Source organism: Anser cygnoides, chromosome 4 (assembly GCF_040182565.1).
Source record: "Anser cygnoides isolate HZ-2024a breed goose chromosome 4, Taihu_goose_T2T_genome, whole genome shotgun sequence".
NCBI lineage: Eukaryota > Metazoa > Chordata > Aves > Anseriformes > Anatidae > Anser > Anser cygnoides.
Window position 1 is genome coordinate 45,126,798 of NC_089876.1, and position 24,163 is coordinate 45,150,960.

Genomic DNA, 24,163 nt, shown 5'->3' on the forward strand with positions numbered 1-24,163 from the left:
TTTTTAGGTCTGTAGCTATTTCAGATCTTTATTTCTGCAAGAAAAAAAAAGAATTGGTTTAGCTTTCAAGGACCTGGTTATGTGATATTTCTGTCTAAGCTACAAGAAATTGTGTGTTAGCTAAATCAATAACAATTAATTAGGCTACCTATATTTAATCTGTTTTCTACATCAGAACCATTACATTTTCGCATTATCAGTATGGACCAGAGTGGTCTAATCTATTGTTTATTTAACTTTTTCAAAGAAAAAAAAATCCCCAAACCCAACTCAAATATATCTTCCTTAGTGCAATGCAGAGTTTTAAGTCTGCTCTCAGCTGTCCACAATTTGAGCAGTGCATTACTAAAAGTGCTCTGCTACAGGGGTAGCGCAGGGCAGTGGCCAAAGAAATGGCACAATTCCTAAAAATTTCAAGGTGCAAAGATCTAATTTTGAAATTTGAACCATACATCATTTCATCTTTCATTTGAGCCAACATCTCTACTCTGATACACAAGAGATGCCTTGAATTTTAAAGGATAATATGCACTTCCTGACCATAAAGTGTATTTAAATAGATTCTGATATTCCAACAGCAGAGGACATTAACTTCATAAAAGTAATGTGAATTTATTTTTATTCTTTAAAAGAGCATAAAGATTGTCTGGTTAACCAATCAAAGATAAAAGAAATTCAACATTAGTGTTTCACATAAATCTATTACTTTCCTCTTTCTCTGTCTGTATTACATTGCTGTCTTTCATTACAGGCATGAGAGTAATTCTTTTCATAACATTAGCTAATATAAGCATCCCGCTCCTTATTGCTCTGAGAATACCAAAGACACTTCATGAAGTTCATTGAAATGAAAACAAAAGAGCTAAGCAATGTAGAGATATTTTGATATGTCTGTATTTAAAACAATGTAATAGTGAAAACTTCCAGCACAAATAAGGCATTTAAATTTGTTCCAGAATTTACTGCTACTGAGACACACCAACAGAGGCTTGTGCTTTCAGGCAGCACATAACACAATCCATGTGAATTGCTGCTGGCCACAAAAAACACACACCTTACAGATACTGCCATAAAAATTCAGCAACAATCAACATCAAAATGTAATCAATATCAAAATTTTCAAAATAGTGACAAATTAGGAAGACAGCGTCATTAGGACAAAGATAAAGCAGTTATTATATGTTTTAAACTGACGTAAAATATGTGTCAAGATGCAATAGTTTTATTACACCAGGTAACAAAAACATAGTTACTCAGAAATACCAGTTTTCAAATAAGTATAAGCTATTCAGAAAATGTATCTGAAAAGTAGCATGTCTGTGTAATTAAATATGAACTATTTGGTAGAAAATGTAAAAACACCTGAACTTTGTACTTTAAGATTGCAAAAATGAGCCTTTTTCAGACCACAAGCACATAGAGAACCCACCAGATATAGAAGGAAAAATCTTAAAAGGTCCAGATCCCCAAACTGAAACGTTCAACTCAAGATACAAGTTTCTAGGCATCACTGCCAGCTTTCTTCAATTTAATCTATGCTGCAATGAAAAAAATAAACTCAAACTGGAATAAAGGGAAGACTGATGTTTTCTCACTATATTCTCAAAGGTATTTAAATACGAAGCAATCAGGAAAAAAAACACAAAACCGTATATGATTTAAACTGTTACCCGCCTTATAGTCAAGATAAAAATTCCTGAATTCTGATTGGGAACACTTTCTAACTTAAGAAAAGAAAAAGACATATGCAGCCAGGGTTAAAGAGAGCAAAAGCAACAACTTGCAAACTAGCTGCTGTTTACGTATGCCTCACCACAGCCTGTGTATTGGACTGATGGAAGTAAAAGACAAGCATACATAGGGGAAGAAAACCACAGTAGATAATTCCATTACCTCCAATAATCATTATTTAAAATATCTTGTTATATGCAATGAGAATTAAAAATAATAGAAGTAATTAATGTGAAGAACTGACTCTGTGACTTAGAATAGACATTGTTTCTAATAGAGGAATGAGTTGAGGATGGCACTGGCTAAGAAGCATCATTTCTTTTCTTCTAGAAATTGTCACTCGCTTCTTCCAAACACTTTTAGGCTTATTTCTCCAGTGTTCAATTATGACTCACTATATTTCATAAATAGTTTATATAAGAGTATTCTCCACCTGTAAATTGAATCTTATTTAAATCTCTCCCTTATTAAAAACAAATATATTTTAATCCAAGGGACAGCTATCCCACAGTTAGCATTTTATACCATGCATTCTTATAACTATTTCTGTTAACAGTTTACAGAGCAAAAATAGCTACTGATTATTACTAGAAATAGACTTCACAATAAATACACATGGCATTTTAATCAAACAACAGAACAAAGTTGCATGAAATACAAAGGACCAAACTGATTCTCACATAACTCTCTATCCCCATTGAATATTCTGTTAACTTAGACTCAAGCTTTCCCAGCATTTCCTATCAAAGAAAATGGCAGAGCTTGTCTTGTTCTAATCACTAGGCATCTACAGCATCGCCTCCACCATTACAGAATCACACATTTCTTTTCTGCAGATAGACACAACTTCTACAGAATTGCTGGAGAATTATCTTCTAGAATATGAAATTTCCTAAGGAAAGAAACAATCCTACCTCTGAGGTAAGTTCTGCAGCTACATATTTACCGGAAAAAGTGAAGGCGGCAGAACATGGCTCCAGCCATATAAATTTAAATTATTAGTTTTTTAATATCTTTTAAGACGCACATAATTGCGTTTTCTCATTCTATCAATGTGTGAGAGAACATCCGCCAATACGAAGCCCTCAGAAAGGCTGGGTCCAAGAATACCTTGTTCCTGAATCCTAACTGCTTTAGATAGGAAGAAACAGCTGCTGAACTCAGACATGCCTCAGACCTGTGAGCCAAAGGGCAATGGGGAACACTCAGACTGGGGAAAAAACAAAACAAACAAACAAAAACACAGAAAAAAAGGAGAAAGGAAGAAGAATAAAATAGCCATAAGTCTTTCTGAAATGGAGGCAATTCCAGGAAAAAAAGCATAGATTTTCAGGACTACAATTATGGATGCTTAACTAAAGAATAGATTTGTTTGATTAAATAGTAGGGCAGAATAGTAACTGGGAGACCAGCACTCACTGGCAGAGAAACAAAAATGCATAGATATATAGATACTAATAACTGGGAGGAGAAATGGAAGCTGAATGAAAAGCCATGCAGGCACGCGTAAGAGGACAGCTTGAAAGGATTATGGCATTGTATTTTACTTTCTCGATTATTAAGTACAAGATAATGTTTTTTCAAGACAGTTTCATTCATTATATTTTGAGAGATTCCAAACTGTTTTTTGTTTGAATAAAAAGAAAAAAAACCTTTTTTTTTTTTTTTTAAATTCAAATAGGAACATTTTTATTGACCTTCATTCGCACCAATGAAAGACAACATCTACTAATCAGAAATAAATTCCTACAGCTCTTGAAGGGGGGTTGAAAAGTTAGGATGAAATACCAACCTTCAACAGAACACATTTCCTTTTTCTTTCCTATTAACAATGAAACTTTCCTAACAGAGAACTTCCTTCTCTTTGATTCTTGCCTTTTAAAATATCACAATAAAGCAAGCATAATTTCTCACATTGGCTAAGTGATTGAAGTTATTCACAGTAAATATAATACTCTGGAAGAAAAAAGGCACATACCTTGCAAAGTCTAATGGTGGGCAAACAGTCTGCTCTATGAACCTGGGATGCTCCAATGGGCTTTTTATGACTGCTTGAGGTAGCACATTCATTTCAGCTAAAACAAACACACACCACATTATTTTAAACAATGCCTTCGCCAAGATCCAGTTTCTTTTTATGTCACATCCCAGTTAACTCTCTTTTATTTCCATTGCACTGTGTGTAATGCTGGGCTCCAGTTCCACACAAATATTTTCAGGACTCAGCATTGTCTCATTAGGCCATAATGCATAGAAACAGTTGTGATCTTACTTTCAATGGTTTTCTCTGTTACATTGGACTGTTCTTCATTTACACAGAGGCAAACAATGCAGGAGTCTTACTTGCATGTGATTCCCCATGCTTCCTCAAGCTACGCAGGCCCAAGTGTTAATAATATTCTAAGTTAATACATAAGGTGAAAGGATTGAACGTGCAGTGTGCTATGCAACAACAGGCACTGCATTAACATTCAAAATAACACATAATTGCACCAGTAACAACCATTTGAGTAGAAAATCTAAGTAATACTACACTTGCAACATAGGATTTTACTTAAAACAGAAGCACAAAGCCCCACAGTTAGGTAGAATTGTCTAGCTTGTCATTCTGAAGTACATAAATGCTAATAGGACTTTTTTGTCATATAGAGCTACTGTGTTTTTTCCCCAAGTATTCAGCCTACACTTCGTACCATTAAAGTTTCAGCTGCCAGTTCCTTCATTTTGCATGTCTGTGATCTGAGGACGTTAGCAGCAGGAGCACCCTTACTTTTAAATTTGGTTTAATGTAGGTATTGCATGCCCTGCTGGTAGGCCTCAAGGCACAAACTTTTAATAGGGATGGGAAAACAGAATATAATGGGGTGGGGGGTGTTAACTATTTGCTACATTTGACGGAAGGAAATTTCTTTTACGGGAAGAAATAGATATGAATCATCTTGATATGGAATGACTGGTATCAGACTAGCATAGTATTTTATATATTAGCCTTTTGTGAAAAAAAAAAAGCCATTTCACTGATGAAAGATTTTGCTACAGCTATTTTGAAGTATTTTTGTACTGTTACTTCGAACGGAGTAGCAATAAACAACTATGAGTTGAAAGGATAACATAATGTGATATTTCAGTCATTCTTTGAGGTTTAGTACTAAGGATAAGTGTGTTAAAGAAATAAAAATATTATTTATAAATAATTTGCAATTAGAGGCAGCAACATTTTACACAAGTGTGCAATTGAAAGAAAAAAATACCAATAAAAGCATATAGGTAATTCATCACTATAAAAGATTATGCTTCTTATAGAGAATGACAGGTTTGTATCCACGAGCAATATAGAAAGGAAAATCTCTTTCTAGGAAGATGCTATCAAGTGAAGAGTAGTAAGTAAACTTTGTAACAACAACATTGAAGCCCAGAGAAGAGGCAAAGCTTTCTACAAGCCTCAGTTTTGAAGCAATGGGTGGAAAAAAATGCAAACAGATCAGGGCTAAATGGCAGGTGTTGAATTTGGCAGGCAGAAGAGCCAACCATCTGCAGCAATGGGGCAGGAAACTTAGGGATAGCAGCTGTAAGGAGGCCCAAAAAGCCCTGTCAGAGCCACTGCAACCACCAGAAACATCTAGCTTTAACTAACAGGTGGGAGGACTTTGCGACATGCCACAGGTCACAGGCTCCAGGTGGCTCCCATAAGGGACCTGGTTGGAGCATACACCAGCTCCTCTCTGGTCCCCACACTTCAGGCTCCACCACACCTTAGTTGAGAATGTGACAGAAGGGCTGGCATGCAGAGGTCTCCCACTAACATAAAGCACACCGAATAAGCTTTTCTGAGTCCATTGCTGCCTTGCAAGGATTATAACTATTGCCCTGACTTTGACGTCAAACTCAAAGCTTGGGAATGGGAAACAACAACAAAACACAATCAAGACTCACAAAACTACACACCAAAAACAATACACCAAAACCAGCCTCAATTTACTCTCTATTATGTTTTTATTACAGAGATGAGATGTTGCTCTCCCAGTGAAAGAGACGGCGTTTTTCCTTTACTTCCAAGATAACTGTAATATTTGCAGATCATATACTACCACAGAAACACATGATGGAAGGTGTTAGCAACACAGCTTTCTGAAGTGTGTGCTACTGCATTCTCATAAATTTCTTTGGTAATCATTTAAAGACTGCTAATCTCTTTACATTTTGCTCCTTCATTATTAAGTTCAAGCTGCATCTTATTTACTTAACCAAACACCGAGGGAATTCAACAAATGACAAAACAGCCCAGTTTGGCACTAAGGAAGCGCTACCTCTAGCTCCTCTTGAAATCAGTAGGAATCTGCCCGTACTCTGGAATCACCCCAGCATGCATTGAAGCTAAAGGTAAAAAGGCCAGCTGATGGGAATGGCATTTCCTGGTACATTTTAGGTGGCAGAGAAACTTCCTAGTTCTTCCTACAAATTTTTGAAGCATGCTTAAGTGTAACCAGAGGATGGGTATTTCCCAAGATGGAAAACAGCCCAGAAGTGGCATAGCTACATCCAACCATCGTGGAGATGTTTGCTGCTACCTTGCACCCCATGAAACAAAAGGATGCCAGAGAGTGCCACAACAGACCTGAAGCCAAGCTGCTTCGTTATACTGAAAGCACCGATATGACTTATTAAAAAATCTGTATGTTTTAAAGTCTACAGCTTTTTTGACTTAATTTATTCCAGGTAACCTGCATTAGGTCACAGCCCAAGGCAGCATTCCGTTCCCCCACACTCGAGCCCCTGCGCACTATAGGGTCTTACAGCGTTTCCTAGCCTATACTGACTACGAGCCAGGAGCATTTTTTTTTATTCCCTCACTCGTTAACCCCCCTGCATAACCTAAACCCTAGCGCTACCTCAGCCCCTCGACATAAATAAATAAATAAAGTTTTTGAACTTCCCAGGGGAACGGACCTCTCCTCATGGCGCGGCGCAGGACGCGACCCTTCCCCCGGGAAGGCGCCGCTCACGGCGGTTACCGGCCCCCCCTCCGCGAAATGGCGGAGCCGCCCCGCGGCCAGAGAAGGGGGCGCCTGGGCTGGGGCCCCGCGGGCTCGGCTCCGGTGCCGCGGCCTCGCCATGGCCATGGCAACGGGGGCGGGCGGCGCTGCGGGCCGCCCTCCTGCTGCCGCCCTCCTCAGGCCGTCCCGCGGCCTCAAGCAGCAGAGCCGGGTTTAGAGCACGAGAGGCGTGGAAGCTGTGAGAAATATGCGCAGCTCAAGTTCTTAAACGTTAACAGGTCTTTGACGTCAAAACTGCGGAGGGTTTCTGAAGTCCCAGCTCGTTGGATGGGAAGGGACGCTGACGGTTGTTCCATCCAACCTGTAAGAGCAATGCTCACAAAGAAGTCTTCGGCTGTCTGCAGTGGAAAGGAAAGGCAGTCAGGAAATCTATACACTTCAGCTAACTGAAAGCTTTAGTGTGCTTTCTTGGAACTCCAAGAGAAGCATATCTCAAAGCTAAATAAGTTTCTGAAGCTGGCGGGCAAAGAACCAGTGGCAATACTTACTGATACTTAAAGGGAATTTTATGGGTAGTATTTTAGGTTATAGGTGAACACTTCTAGTGAACAAGCTTTTTTTCCTTTCAGGATCTCTTGTCTTCTCAGACATACTTCAGGTCTTTTGAGCACTTAAAAAGAGCAAGCAGAGAAGCCTAGACTTAACCTCTAAGAGACATAACATGAAGACTGGGTTTGGGGAAAATTTTGTCGATGAGAGCCCACAGCCTAATTTATTGTAACAAAGGAGCTTTCTTCTAAGGGACTGATCAGCTAGGGAGTCTGGGAGCTTCTAAGAGTTGGAACTACTGAGAAGGAACCAATGATTTTTTGGTAAATGTGAATGAAAATGAGAAACCATGATCAGGATGCCAAAGAGTACAAAGAGCACAGATTTTTCAGTAGCCTCTGTTCTACTGTTGGAAACTTGACACCAGCAGAAGAGGTCATTTTTAGTACAGATTTGACCTAGTTTTTATTGCTAAAACTGTTTGGAAAACTGGCATGTCAAAATCAATTGTTATGATCTATTTAGGAAGGATCAAGTGGACAGAAAGCATTTCAAAAATGGCATTACCTGTTTCTGAGTTGATGGCAATCGGAAGCAAATGATCTTGAATGTTTATGGGTCAATGTCCTAATGGATAAGTCAGAAGTTGACAGAGTACTTAGCTGATATCAAATCACACTAGAGAACAGCATGACCTATGCCTTACCCATCTATAACATACAGGGAAAACACTCGTGTACTGTGCTGATTTTCAATCTGAGTGATACATGCTGGAGGTCTCATACTGCCAGTCTTAAAATGTACTTGGAACTTCAAAATATTTTAAATGTCAATTTCCTAACTCAAAAAGTGTTGCGTCCAACACAGGGGAATTCTATATTAGACCTCACCTTGACAGATAAAAAGGAATTGATCACAGAACTAAAAATTAGTTGTAGCTTAGGTATAACTGGTAATGATTTGATCACATTTGTTATGTGCAAACAGAATTAAGTCCAAACCAATAATATATATACTTAATCCTTTGAAAGGCCTAATTTTATGAAGGTGAAAACTATTATAAGTCTGTTGGGATGAAGAATCGAATCTGCGATGGGACAAGGTTAATTGGAAACTGTTTAAGTATGTTAGCCCAGATACCCCCAAAGTCATAATCCTAAGGAATACATTTTTCAAAAAGCTATGTTGGTTAACAAGGAAAACTCTATGAAATAGAAGAAGAAATGTAGTATCATACTTGTACACTGGAAGTTAGAAATTGTAGCAAATGACTATGGTCACAGGCAAAACATGGAACTGCCAATATAAAACTCAGTAAATAAATAATTTGATAGAGGACAGGTAATTTCTATTAACATGAGCTTCTGCTAAAAAATTTTAAAAAGTAAAAAATAGATCCTGGCAAGCAGACTTTGTTTTCATAATGAAGCTGCAGGTTTCACATATAGATTTAATTAGACTTCAGCAACACATTTGACTTATCATATGGCTTTTTGCATGAAGTGCTTCTATACATAAACTTACAAAGAAAACTTATAAAAAATGGGAAAAAATTGGCAGATTTAAAATTACTGTTAATGTTCTGGAATAATATCTGAAGTAGTTCACAAGCAGCCATTTTACACTATGGGTATGTCTGCTGTGTTAAACATATATAATTCATTCGACTAGGAAGCAAAGTAAGATTTCTTTTTTTATGGAAACATGTTCAAAGGATCCTGAGTGCCAAACAATGTGTAACTTAGAAAGGACACTCTTTAACACAGAATCAAAGGCAGTCTCTATCTGTGTAGTAACATAAAGAGGCAATATCCTTTCTGTGGTTAAGGATGAAACCAAGTCCTATTACAGTGCTGTGTTGTAGCACCAATATAATTGGTCTAGAAATGTTTGGCAGGCAGCTTCTGAAGGGGAAAAGGTATCTGTTCATGGAAAAAAAAGTATTTTCACTTGCTAACAATTTTTGTTGTTACCATTGGGTAGGTCATCTAATTTTGTGGGCACTGCTAGTGTCCAAGGAAGCATAATATTCTACAGCAGATAAACTTTGCAAAAACCATTTGTGTGAAAAATGCATTTTCTTGAGTAAAACTTGGCTTCCAGATATTGGCATATTCAAAAATCTAACCTAAAAAAGTGCAATATATTTATCATTTTGTATAGGTGTTGCCCTTAGGAAATGTTTGTTCAGCCTTAACGGCTGGGTGAAGATGTGATTACTAATATATTGTTTGTGCTTAGATGCAGCAATGCCAAAAACATATCAAGACATTTCTGGATAGTCTTGAATACTGCTCACAACAACAGCTAAGAATCCCTGCACTATTTCTTTATCCATAAAGAAAAAAAAAAAAAAAAGGCACTAAAGTTGTTAAACAAAAAAAAAAACAAAACACAGTGTAATGATTCTTGTATGTACTAAAATTTTGTAGGCCACCCCTCATCTTCAAAATCATCCCTATCATCCCTCTGCTTTAAATGTGCTGAAGGGAGCATCATATACAAAGCTGGCTTTTGACTCCTGCATAGCTGTCCATCTTCACCCCCTGGTAGTTTTGATTTTGTCTGTTACCTGTTAACCTGTCTGCTAAATATATATATAATAATTGAACTGTCCCTACTCCTTCACTCTAGAAGAGAGGGAAAGAAAATGATAGTTGGGGATAACTCAAGTGATCATGGAGAAAAATATGAAAAGAGGAGAAAATGTCAAAGTGTCAAAAATGCAAAAATGGGGAATGGGACGGCAGCAACACTGAGCATTCTACCAGGCAGCAGTCAGTGTACAGACTTGTACAAAGTACACAAGAAGTACAACAGCTAGTGCAAGCTGCTGTGGAGACATGACAGGATGATGGAACAGGAATAATCTCTAATGAGGATTTCTTAATCCAACTTCCTCCTCCTCCAGGCTGAGAACCAGGGTCAAAAGGAGGTCAGTGAGGACATTCTGCAGCTCTGTGAGACCTCGGATGGCACACTAAGCTAGGTACTACTTTGGTATGAACTTTAACCAAAAGTTGACTGTGGCACTAGTGTTTTTCTTCATACCAGGTGAAATACACAGAAACTAAGAAAACCAGAGAATTTCTGCAGACAAATCTTGTAAGGTTTTGCAGCTGATACTCCTAACCTCAATTTTAAATGTTTTGTGAAATTTCTTTAAACCAAGTAACAACAAACCTACCACTTCTCAAAATAAATAATCTTTCTGAAGAAATGATTAATTTTTTCTGTGCATCTTTTCCTTATACATGTGAGATGTAAACAACATTTCTACCTTTCAATGTTACTATGTTAGTGAAATGTGTAGCTTACTGTAGTTATCATAGGCCAAGTACATCCAAAAATGGTTTTCTTGTACACACAAAAGGAACCACTTCTCTAGGTACTTTATAATGTTTTTCTTTCATAGTAGACTCTTCAAGACTGCATTTACGGGTTTTACTCATAATCACTCTGTGATACCCCTCTGGTTTCTTCAGAGATGAGCATGAGGAATTTTTGGATTAGTATGGAGTCCATTTCTGCCATGTGTTGATAAGCTTGTCAGTCAATAATGGTGATGCTGCAAAACTTGGTCAAGTGCTAGCATGAAGCTTGCACTTGAATAAGTAAGCAGGGTAACCACATCACAAATAGGAGTAAATGTAATAATTAGCCACTTTAAGCAAGTCTTACATTTTGTTCCAAGGAAGGCTGTGCCAGGAAAGACCTGGTACTGCTTTCTTTGACAGCAATGAAGAACTTTTGTATATAAAAGTTATATTTCCTGTAAAAGCCATCAGTTTTAATTTCAGAGGCAGTTGTAATGCACAACAAAAACTGGATGATCTGCCTCTGATTTTTTTCATCATGGCAAATACATATTTATATCTGAGTAAGTAGTATCACATTGACTAACGATTTTCAATGTTTTTCTAATGTGGCACTTGCATCCTGTTTAACCAGCCTCAGGAACATATCATCATGTATCTCCTCTTTTAGCTTCCTATTTGAGTGATGAGTTGGAGACAACAGTGCTGATGAAGATCAAACAAACTTACAGTGTAAAAGTTACTGTAAAGATCTCTAGTCTTGCTATTCATTATATACATATTATGCATCAATATACTAGATCATTGTCAAGCGCCATTACTGGCATAATTGGTTTAGGAAAAAGCCAAATATTTGAAAGAGAATGCAAGTCTCCAAAATCTTTATTTCATGGTTCTTGTCATGCTTCATCTTGCTGTAGCTTGCAGCTAGTACTTAGACAGAAGTCTTCCACAGTAATATTAGAGCAAAAGGATTAGACACCATCAGGCTTCTGTTTATCAGACTCTCCATTTCTCTCAGCTTGCATAGTTTAAACACTACAGTGGGGAAGTAAGCAAAATAGGACTGTGTTAACACTGCTCTAACCTGCTGGTGAGCATTTATTTATATAAGTCGTTCCATTCACTTCAAATGAAACCATTCATATGACTAACAACTTGCTAACGTAAGTAGCAATCCTTCCAGTTTTATCTCTAAACCAATAGGTGTAAGCGCTGATATAGATAATAGGAGGATAAATATAATTACGGTTTACTAAAAGAAGCAATGGTTATTTTCATTAACAATCTAGTACGAGTGCTTATGAAAGTATGGAATGTGCCTTGGTAAGAATAGGTACTAGGGAAATAGGTATGCCGAAAAAAAAAAAAGTGTTCTTTTTTTTTTAAAAAAATCTTACAAAAGTAGCATTTCTTCAGCTATTGAATTAAGGGATTGAATGGGCAAAAAATTCTCTTATTCAGGCCTTATGGTTCTGCATGCCTCAAAATTTGAGTTTTATGTTCTTCAAAATAGGATAGAAACATTTTTTTGTAGTCCTGGAAGCAGCAGAGATACCACACTTCAATTTTATGGGTATTAGAAGCCACGATTGAATTCACAGAAACCTAGCAAATTTCAGAAGTATCTAAACCAAACCACTAATTATTTAATCTGAGAGACATGTGTAAGAATAACAAAGAGGTGGCATTGTACAAAGGTTTTACTGGCATTTGCTGAGATCTTTTAATAAGCTTATTCATGAATGATGGGGCTGCAAGTAATAGTGCTTTCCAAAACTCAGGCTGTTAAGTCCTATGTCATGCCATTGTATGTCCTATATTATACATGCATTAGAGAGAAAACTGCCCCAGCATTGCTGTTTTGCTGTTTATATCTTCTGTCCACCTTTCCACCCTACCACCCAACCCCTTGCATAAACTGAAATGCATCCCATTAATATCTGATCCTGGTTCTGTGGTTTTGTTTACTTATTTCAGGTATTATTACTCATAGATTTATGGGTATGCCTCAGATAGATTTGCACCTCCTGAAACATTTGTAACATTATCATCTTATTTGCTTTACCTCTCTGGAATACCTGCATAAGAAGTTAATCAAACTACATCACTGACTCAGCTCGTAAGTACAACTTTTTCATCACCATAACGGTATCTACGTGACATCCAGCTTATCATCATGAATTATGGGGGAAAGGATAAACAACCCATTAAGACGTTAAAGGCCCACAAAGGTGCAGTTTGATAAAGGATAAAAAAAATCCACAGGGTACATATAATAAGATCTCTCTCCCCTGAAGAGTGATTATTATCTTTCTTTCATGAGCGTCAAAGACCTGGAGCTTCTCAGTGCCTCAGGCGAGTGAGTTTGAAGGTCTCCTTCATGACTGAATAGAAAATAGTAATCAGAATTTAGGTTAAGACTGTTTATTCTGTACAGTATTTTTTAGAAAATGTTTTATGTGTAGAACTAATATTAATAACTGATAGAAACAGCCACTGTATTAGGAAACTTTACTGTGTTGTATTCAGTGTGTCATCGTCTATTTCATCTGGTATATGTTGGGACAAGCTTTGTTTCATGGAGCACTGGGCTAAATAGCTCTGCCTAATACACTTATTCCCATTTAATTTGTGCAGTCTTCAGTCTGTAATAAATGGAAGCCTGTGTAAAAGAGCAGTGACTTACAGATAAAGATATAACTCCGAGAGAAATACGTTCTTAAATAAGTTTTCATTTCCTAAGACAAAATATCCTTACTGTATTGTAATTAATTAAATATGTTTCATGCTAATAGAAGGGAGTAGTATTTATATTTTTTCAGATTCCTCTGAGTGAATTTCTTGATTCTACACGAGGTATGACTTGTGGCTGAACTAGGATCTAACTAAATTAAAGGAGATACAGTCAAAATTAATGACTTAAGTGATGACAACAGAATTATCCTGCACAGTTCTTTTCCTTTTCTGTTAGATTATGCCTAAGTTGGTGAAAAAAATCATTTGACATCATCAGAAAGATGGCCAGCAAAAGGTGCTGATATTCATTTTGTTGAAGAGTACTTTTTTTTTTCCCTACAAGCTGGAACTCAGAAATTTTGCACTTGGTCCCTCAGGATTGTTTAAACTTCTGTTAAACTAAACGGCTCTTAAACTTCTGTTACTGATTTCTAGTTCTGGTGATGCCCATTGATTGCTTTTCATCTTAAGCTAAATTGTAAACAGTGACAACGCTGACAAGTAACTACATATTATTTATAGATAATATTTCAAAATGGAGCCTAGCCTCAGACCTTTGTGCACTACTGCAGTGTAAATGATAAATAACACTCTGTTAGCTGCACAGAACAGATGCCTTTTGTGGTCAGTAGATCTGAAATTCTCTTTCTAGCTGACTTCTGGAACGCTGTCAGTGACAGCCAGTGTTGCCTTTGGCCTAATCCCTATTGGCCTGTGATTTATATAACTTGTTCAGGTAGGAAAGTACCCAGTGGAGGCTTACCTACGTTTTAAATGCCTACCTATTGAGGTTTATAACTTTAAAGTAGATGGAGTGAAAAAGGCATAGAAAGGTAGTATCGAGGATAAAAATCACATGGCATTGTTATGTAGTCCTAAGACATTTAGTGTATCATGCCAGAGACAGTTAAAATCCTTCAGGGCAGTAGGTCTGTGGATTAATGGATGTTTTTTCTCCACTGTAAACTCTTTTGTATCCATAAGGCTAAGAAATGTTGCTCTGTAGGTATAGGAGATGTTTAAATTGAACTCTGGAAACTGCTTTGGGGATGAAAAGTACCATGTAAACACATCCTTCCACTTTAAGGACTTACAGGTACTTACCTTCAAACTGAACTTGAAGTTATCCATTGTGATAAAAGCATTGTATATATTAATGTAATTTCATATTAGTGTCTGTACCAAATTATTTTGTGGAAGTTTCTGATATATTAGATTGTTTTTATCAACCAGCCACAACAGTGACACTGAAATTCTAATGGAGGCCATTTTAACATTCCCCATCAGTGACATGAATACAGGCTTCATTTATTAATTGTATCTGATTAGCCACAAGGCAAACATTTAATTAAACCTTGAGAGACAATAACATTGCACATAAATTATCCATTTAAGAGCACATAGGTCTTTATATTTCATTAAAAATTGTTTAACCAATAACCACACATCTTAAGCTCAATCTGTGTTTGCACAGATTTGAAGTCAGAAAATCCCCTAGTGCATTGCTGTTTTTTCAGACATTTATTTCTTGATGCATTTTGATTTGTATTTACTTGCCACTTGTTCATGCTGCTTTCCTGATTAGTGAGACTGTCACTCAAATCACGTTTTAACAATTGATTAAAGAAGTCCAACCAAAATTATTTACTTTTTCAATTATTTCAAAATAGTCTAAAAGGTACAATAGGTGCTCAAGGAATTGTTAGAAGTAGAAATCAAAACAAATACAATTTTATATAGCTATATATTGAAGTCTTCTGCTTTGTATTATTTTTGTCCCTATGCTGCTATTTTCTATTCTTTTAGGACTGAGGAATTCCTACAATAATACATGCTTGTTGTATATGTTTTTCTACAAGCACCCACACTTTGCTTGAGTTTGAACTGATCATTATCTGCTCTGTGAAGTAACTCTAAAAAGTGCAAGTACCCTCAAAATAATCATGGTCAGGCATGGCATAAGATTTGTGAGCAGGTCATTTTTCTTCAGTGAATGTTGTGTACCCACTACATGTTCTAAATAATGTAGACTGAGGCAAAGACATCTTACAAGTAGGTGAATAAAAAAAAAAAAAAAAAGAAAAAAAAGTACCTGATAAAAAAGAAATATGGTTTTGCTAATATAAAACAGTTCCATTTTTTCATACAATTTTAAGACTTGCAGCCCAACCTCAAAGTTGGGTTGATACTAAATACTATTTTGTTATCTAATGGTGTTTTATAAGGAATATAGGGGAGCATTATGTGAGGTTTCCTTGATTTTTCTTCAGTTTATTTTTGTTGATTAAAAAAATACACAAGTATCAAAAACATTTATGTGTATTAGACAGTGCAAGTATTTCCTGAAAACAAGTCAAAGAAGTTCATATAAATGTCAGTGCCAGTCCACATACCTGCTGCCCTCTTTACCTGGATTTTGTCTTGGCAACACTTAGAGCAGGGATTTTGCCTATTTTCAAAGTGTCCTATTTTTAGGAGTACTGGAAAAACAACTTCTACATCAATTGTGCAATGAAAGCATTTCTGAAAATCATTTCTGTGGGGTGCTACCAAAGTTTTGCCAACGATTACTAGTAATAGGATATCAAAACCAGACAAGCTACTTCTTCTACTTGAAAGAAATTGCCCAGCTTAAGGACATGAACTCCACCAAGGGAGCCAGTAAAACAACTAAACCTCTTTTATCAGGTGGACCCCCTAATATCCCAAGCCAACCTTTTTCTCTTCAGGTTTAGGAACAGGGACAGAGTCTGTGACTTACTGCATAATTTATTTATCTTTTTCGCCTCCTTTGGAAAGAGTTTTATTGTAGATTTGGAAAACAGAGGAAAAACATCTAGAAAACAATTATCAAAAAAAAGTAAGCAGACAAAAAAAGCTGAAATACAGTAGATTTGGAAACTGTCTGTGAAGTTAAATGTAGGTTACTCCATTCATGTACAAAGATATTTAGATGGCAAATGGAAACTAGCTGCTGTGAAGTGTATCACATTCATATATAATTGAAGCACCCGAGAGTAAAATAGTGAGGCACAATAGGTGACTACTGATAAAAACAAGAGAGGAAGTATAAAACAGGATACAAAACTCAGGGGAGTATAGAGAATATCTAACACTGGCTGAAGAACCTACAATAACTGTATCTAAATTACCAGATGATACAAAAATAATAACTGAGCTGCTGAAGCCAGAGAATTCAGTGAAATACTGCCAACACACAGAGCTTCTGTTGGAATGGTACTATGCAAACCAGCAATAAATCAGTAACATTTGTATGATTTTCTTCTTCTCTACCATGCAAAGGGAAGATTTTTACTGGTTGCAGGATGTGCAGAATGGATAGCACCAGTTCCACGGCATAAGCCACTGTCCTGCTGTGCCTGGAAGAACAGCTTTACTCATTTGCTATGGATCTGCCTCAAAATAAATTGCTCAGTGATGGAATTGCCATTTGTTGCTCTTTATTGTTCCTTAATCTGCAGGGATGTCTATGTATAACTTAAGGTAACACTGAACCAGTCAAACCTTACCCTTTTTCTGCTTGCTTATCTAATCAAAGTAACATCTTCCAGAGAATGAAATTAAAGACAGCAGCTGGCAGTGACAATTTAAGAGCATAAATCCTGGAAAACATATATTGCTGTGGAAATGGGTATGCGTGCAGTTGCAGCAGGCTTTGACGTAAATGCCTTTGTCTTGTGGTGTCCACATGGCCAAAACTGTTATTGTAAGTTCTTTTCAAAATGTAAAGCAGAAGTTTGTATCAGAGAGTTCATTACAAAGTATGCTTTGGGAGAGCACATTGTTTATTGAAAATGGATTTTCTTGGCATCAATTCTTCTGTGGACAAACTTCACGCTATTGTAACTGTAGTACACATACGTAGCATTTTTACACCGGAATTTCCTCAGATTCAAAAAAATCAGGCATATTGTCTACCTCGCTCTATCTTGGCCATCATTTTCACAAATATACAGGCTTTCTGAATTTTAAATCTCTCAACCCCAAAAAGAAGACAGGATGATGCTAATGGCTCCTTTCTTGGGACATGACTGTGAATCTGAAACCTGTGTAACAGTTTGTTACCTTTATGCCATAACCCTGTCAGCCTTTAGCTCTGTCCTGGATGTTGCCAGATATATGTTCCAACAGGGTGACTAATGATAATTTGTTTAAACAATGTTATTTAAACAGCTTCAGCTAAGTATCTCTGTCTTGAAACAAACTGAACTGAAATTTCAGTTTAGTGATATGGCTCAGCTGGCAGATGGGTTAAGGCAGTTTTCAAGATAATTTGAGTTTACTGCAAGAAAGATTAGAAGCTAACATCCATAATGAAATTCAGCATTACCTCCTGCTGGATGATACATTGCGATGTCAGCACCCGGCTGCCTTTGCTCTTGGAATTGTTGAGAGGTCTCCACAACCCAGTATAGAGGATCTACCAAGCAAGTACCTGTGCCTGAGCTCGTTGAAGTAGCTGGTAAAGTCATAGGACAGTATCCCAAGATATGGAGTGTCTTGTGGCTGGGGATAGAGTGGAAGGAGATAGGTAGAGATGCTCAGTCTGGGTGTTTGGGTGCTTGTTTGGAACTGGAAGCAGTGTAACTGCATTGCTAAACCCTGGCTAACCAAGGAGGCAAGCGTGACTGATAGAATATATTTGGGATAGTGGTGTTGGGTAGAGAGTTTGGAAAACAACTAAGTTGCTCCTGTTTGCTTTGCAGAACCAGCCTTTTCTGTCATAGCACTTTTACAAGATCAGGGTTAAGACTCTTGCATAACATAGTTTTACAATCACCTATGTTTATAATTTTAATAGCCTTCTTCTTGTCTGTTCTTTAAACTTTGCCTCCGAACCCTCACTAGGCCTTCACAGTGAATCCTCATGCTTCTCAACCTGAAGACAACATAGGCACTTCACTGCCTGTTGGTCTCTGCATACACTCTTACCATGCATTTCCTGCACTCTCCTCTGAGAGTTGGGCCCCTGTTATCCAGCCACGTAGGACTCATTGCAAAGAGAAGGTCCCCAGGAGCTTTCAGGAAATTAGTACTTCTTTCCTCAGTTGCCAATTAAGTGGCATAGGTTCTTAAAGTACCATGGCAGACAAATGCAATGACTGAAGTGTGTGAAATACAGGCATTGCAGAAATCCTAAGCCTGATCGTTCTGAATTTTAACAATATACAGAGTTAGACAAAAATGTATGGCACTCAGTTACTTGGGTTGTTTCCATGCAGACATTTCTAAACAGCCAGTGATTCTCCTTCCTTGCACTTAATGTTTCCATTCAAGTACTGGTGTTTCTTTCTCTCGTTTACAGCTAATTCTTTTTTTATTCATTGGACTCATAGCTAAATGGGCCTTTTTCCAATAAAAGCAATCCCCTTTTTTTTGCCATCTTTATCTTAGTAATTTTTTCTCAGTAAGTTTACATCACCTTTTGAAGAGGGAGAAAATTCTGTATCATCCAGACAGGGAGCAGGCCTGGAGCAGGGCTGCAGGGACACCCAGAACCACTGGAAGTTTAGTACATGGCCAGAAAGCAGCTGGTACTGCTTAAGGCACAGTCGTGGCCATGTGGAAGCACGAGATCAGCACTTCCATGGTGCTGCCATGAACACACCTGCCTTTTCTGCTTTGCCTTTGGGAGTAACAATTACCAAAATAAATAACGTGGAATTATTTATTTTGTTCTTCCTGGGAAAGATTTAGTCAAGGTCCATTCATCTGAGAGAACTTATTTATGTACATTGCTTGCTTTTCCATACAATTTTTGTACCTTAAATCATTCTGTGTCTTTCCTGCACATATATCCACGGTATTTTACTCATTATTTTCTTTCAAGCATTAGCATCTTAAGAGGTACAAAGAGCTGATGTCAGGTGTCAGTTTGCATATCCTTTTTTGATTCCAGTCTTATGCTCTGATTCAGGCATTCCCACTGCTTATTCCAGTTACATCTTTTGAACTTCCTGTTGCCATGTAGATAATTGGGTATCTTGCCCAATCTGTTTCTATACAGAGTAAATGTGCCACTCCTGGGTTGTAAGTACAATCTACGGTCAGTCCTTATGCAGTATTTATGCATGTCTTTTCCAGAAAGATTATTTTGATGTTAATTTACGTCACTGAAGAGCAGCCAGCAATCACTAGTAAACTAAAACCTGTAGGCATCAGATCCGTTATTTCATATTTTTCAAAATGATGACAACTAACAGCTAAATGTTGTGTGACTAACACATCTATTCCCCCCCACCCCACAAAAAAAAAAAAAAAAAAAAAAAAAACCTCCTCAAATCCTGTCAGTGAAAAACAAGTTTGCAATTTTTATGGTTTCATTTCTGTGAACTTTCCCAGGGTTCTACTATTTATGAAGTGCCAGATACCTCGGGAAGGTTGGGGTTGATGTAATATGTAACAGTAAGAGAAAAGATCTTGAGACACACAACTTTTTCCACTTTGTTTGCCAGAAATTTGCAGGCACAACTAGTAGAAAATCTGAAACATTATAGATTCAATATATTATTTGGCAAAGACTGCTGCATATATTTCAAAATTGCTTCAGCATTATAGACCAAAATATCATTTTAAATTGTCCCAGTGGAATAATTAGAAATCGTACATCATACTATTGCCGCACCATTAGTAAGAAGAAACAAACTGTGGCCATGTAATAGAATTTTAAAGTTCTGTGTTTATTTTCTAGTTACATCACTGATACTGTAATGCAAATAACCTTAGTAATGTGGCCATGCAAACCTCTTAATTTGATTTACTTTTTTTTTACAGTTATGTATTCTTCATGTTGCATTACTATATGCACTGTTTATTTCCCTAATTGTAACAAGCACTTAATTAATTACACTATAACCTCTTGAATCTACAGGCCAACTGTTGCGTCTTTAGTTAATATTTTAAAGTTTCATTTTTTTCCATTTTTCCATGTGTCTTTGATGTTTTGTTTCTTACCCTTCTTGTTTGGGTTCTCTGTGGAATAGTCTCAGAATAATCCTGCACTTCTCTTTTATGACTGAAACTTTGCATTTTAACAGTTGTCTGGAGATACTTTCTTCCTTGTGAAATATCAGTTTTAATAACAAGAAAAGAAAAATGCCATAAATCTGCACTAACCACATAAAGCTGAAGTCTCTGAGAGACTGATTAACATTGAGACTCTACACAGGTTTTTCAATAATTAGAGGATGTGCTTGCATGGAGCTATGACTGCACTGGCCTTGATGCCATTTCCCAGGGCAGACAGCAATTATTACAGCCCACAGTAAATTTCCTACATTCTCTGCCTCCAGCCACTGAAGATCTTTTTGGAGTAAAGGTCTCTTAATTTTCCGCACTCTTGTCATCAGCTTGAATTAGCAACATGTTCTGCTTATTTTCTGCAGTTGGTTTAGAAACAACTGACAGCTGCTTTTCTGCTGCAGTGTTTTCTCTGCACTTGAGGCTGGAGAGATCATGATCATAGCTTTGATTACATTAACACAGCAGATAACAGTCTTGGCATTTTCAGCAGGGTGGCTAGAACCAAACTGTTTCCACTATCTTTGGGCTCAAGTGAGTAGCCCCCACTCAGCACTCACCAGCTTTGTGGTGTAGATTCTATTTATTTATTGTTCTCAGATTTTATCACTTCCATGTTTCACAAATGAATTATTCATTGAAGGAGAGGCTCCTTCTTCACCTGGTCTATATATATTCAGTGGTTATTTCAACTGGAATTTTATTGTATTATAACAACACAATCTATAAAAGTGACTTAACAAATTTAGCATTAAAAAAACCACGATATATATACTTGTGTCTAGTAAAATAAATGTTAACTGGTTAAATTTAATGGTTATATTGCTCTTTAATTATACAGGTGAGATCCCGCTAGAGTTGCTACTATGGAGAAAATATCCAGATGGCTTTTGGTAGCAAAACATTGGACTGGGCTGTGTAAGTTATGGGAGCTGTTGCTGTTTCCTGCAGAGTTCAGATCCCACTAGAAGAACTGGCAGATTTACATAGTGTGCCTTCATGGGTAGGTGTTTTCACCCCTCGTCATCTGGCACACCATACAATTTGCCTCTACATCTGATGTTGTCAGCTCATGCTAAGCCTCTCCAGCTAAGCCTCTCCAGGGTGTTGCAGTTAAATGTAATGAAGGAACTTTTTAAGCAAGAGGAGACTTTAAACACTCACAGGATCTGCTGCAACAGACTGCGTGGGCACTTCCGATGTAAATTCATATGCATTCATCAATGTTTCGAGCTGACCTGTGAAACTTTTTCTGGGGCAGACTAAAAGGTGTGGGAGCCCTTAGCATCTCCTAGTTATTTTTCATCCCCAGCTGAGTAACAAAGAACATGTAAACATATGTAAACCTCTACATAAAGCAGAGCTCTAGCTCTCCCTGAGCATACTGTTGCAACCACAGAACTAGAGCCATGGCTCTTAGCTGCTTTATGCCAGTTAGATATAAACTTTAGCAAATGTTGAGATGTTTTATATGTGAGTGCAAGGGGTGTTAGGGTTCCTACTGTGGCTTGGATATCATGTCAACATATATGTGCAGGTTTGCTCTAAACAACTACCGAACACCACAGATACTTGCACAGAGCTTTGTGCAAGCTGGGTGTAATGGAGGCAGACAGTAACAAGAACGGAACAAAGAATGATCTCCATAAAGAAGAGTGGAATATAACATTATTGATTAGAGAAATTATTAGAATACCTTTAAAAAATGAAGTGTGTGGAAACTGAGGATAACTTTTCAAGAAAAAGAAGGCAAAAGAGAGAAAGATCGAAATGGGGAGAGACATGAAACAGGTAATTCAGAGAAATGTTTATTAAAAAACATTTATTGAAAAAATGAGATCAGGAACTGTTGAGGAAGGAGAAAAACTAAAATTAATAGAATGGGAAGAAAAAATGCATAACTAATGTTACTGGAAGAAGAAAAGTAATTAAAACCTGCTTAGTAAACTTCTAGAGAGAAAACAGTGAAAACACTGTCAGGACAGGTATTGGCTGAGAAAAGAAGATTGAAAATGCAGGTAAATGCAACTGAATATCCAGTGGACTGATATCAGTGTTGCCAAGTACAGCAGCTGGCAGTTTTGAAGACAAGGTGAGATGTCTAGAACATATGTGACATGTAAACAGACTTTTCACTCTCAGCTAGTTTCACTAGGATCAGTTTGAGTTATGAGGTGGAAATACCCTGATGAAGGGAATACCTTCTTACTGCTGTATCTGCTCCACGTGTTAAAGAGATATTCAGTCAGGCACCATTTAGAAAGAGTAACAGTTTTATCTGGCATTTCTCTTAAGGAAGGAAAACATAAAGTATTCTATTAGCATATCAACTCATCTAATAGCAGTGGCTGTGATTTGTGGATTTGGGTACCAGGGAAATCGTGCTCCATTAGAAGAATCCACTGATGTTTCTGCTTCATCCTTGTCTTAACAAAAATGGAGGAAAGAAGCAGACCCTGAAATGGAGAAGAGTGCTTTTCCTAAGCCACTTCACGAAAAAGAACTTACACTATTGCATCCAACGTAGATGAGAGGAAATAGACAGTATTAGGTGAAGACAAGGCCCCAGAGTTGTATGGCTTGGAGCTGACCTTTGCCAGTCAGCATTGCAAGAGCTGAGATGAAGGAGTGGCTGATTCTGGAAGAAGACATTCCATCTGAGAAGGAAATTCCAGCAGAGTAGGTACAGTTAAAGGAAAAGAGAGAATTTCTGTTTAAGAATCCCCATGCAAGATGCTGGTGTGATGAACATCTTTATAAGAAACTTCATGCCAAGGTATGTTTCTAGTAGGTCATTTGCTGTAGAGTACGGTCAGTTATGGCTGTTTAGAAGTATTAAGCAGAAAATTCTAAATGATAACATTGATAATGAACATTCCAGCAAACACCAAACCCAGTAGTCAGATCTGTAGCTGCAAAGCAGTGGCTGCTCAGCCCAGTTCTTCAAACTTGTTTTGCCAGGGATAAAGAGAAGTCAGAGGAAGCTCTACAGATTTCATGTCTTAGCATGCTGTTAGCTGCCAGAGCATCAGAGGAAGTCTGATAAGCTAGTAAATGCAGAGAGAGCCTACTTCTTCCTGCCAGAGATGGGATGAGCTGAGCTCCAAGTGACTTGGTAATGTGACACTGATAAATCCCTCTTAGTCCAAGGTCTCGAATGAGATTCCATACAGAGCCCTGTTCCCAGTGGAAGGAACTTGTGCTCTGGCACCACACGCCCTGGACATCATGCCTCCAAAGCTGTCACTGAAAGGTGTAATTCCTATGTACTGCAAATTGTTTCTCCAGGCTTTAAATGTTTACATAACAATAGTTCCAAAAATTGATCCCCCACAGAAATATTCTTCTTGCAGAAACATTCTCTAAATTCTCTAACATTTATTCCCTAAATATGTTAGTTGTTATTCTGTACTTCTGAATTTTGTGCCACTAAAATGGGTCCAGCCTTCAGAGTGGTCTCCTCCTTTAGGATATTTGGATCATTCTGTATATTTAAAACTTCATCTCAGTTTTGAATCATATATTCTTAATTGAAAAATACCATTTCTGAGTATACGAAATATTGTTTATCCCCTCACCACTAATTTATGAGCACTATGTACAGCCTCTTTTTAGCTTGGCTCTTTCTCCTTCAATATAGTATGTCACCATCATTCACCTTCAATGAATTCCCTCCACACTTTCTTGTCTAAACTCCACTGTAATAAGTTACACCCATGTAGCATTGCATTAGGCTGCATTCTAAGGTGCAGACAGGAAATCGTTAGCATTTCATTTGTCTAGAAGGAACAT

The 24,163-nt window shown here is 37.4% G+C and overlaps 1 protein-coding gene across 9 annotated transcripts in view; it reads right to left on the minus strand.

Annotated features, from left to right (window-relative positions):
• TTC29 (tetratricopeptide repeat domain 29) overlaps nt 1-24,163 on the minus strand; it is a 382,392-nt gene that overhangs the window by 123,191 nt on the left and 235,038 nt on the right. For 8 of the 9 annotated variants that reach the window (XM_048071812.2, XM_066996061.1, XM_066996057.1 and 5 more), the window contains one exon: nt 3,710-3,806. In XM_048071812.2, coding sequence (XP_047927769.1) covers nt 3,710-3,806 — 97 coding nt within the window. Of the gene's footprint in view, nt 1-3,709; nt 3,807-6,678; nt 6,817-24,163 lie in introns of those variants that run through there. The other variant, XM_066996059.1, reaches the window with a different exon arrangement.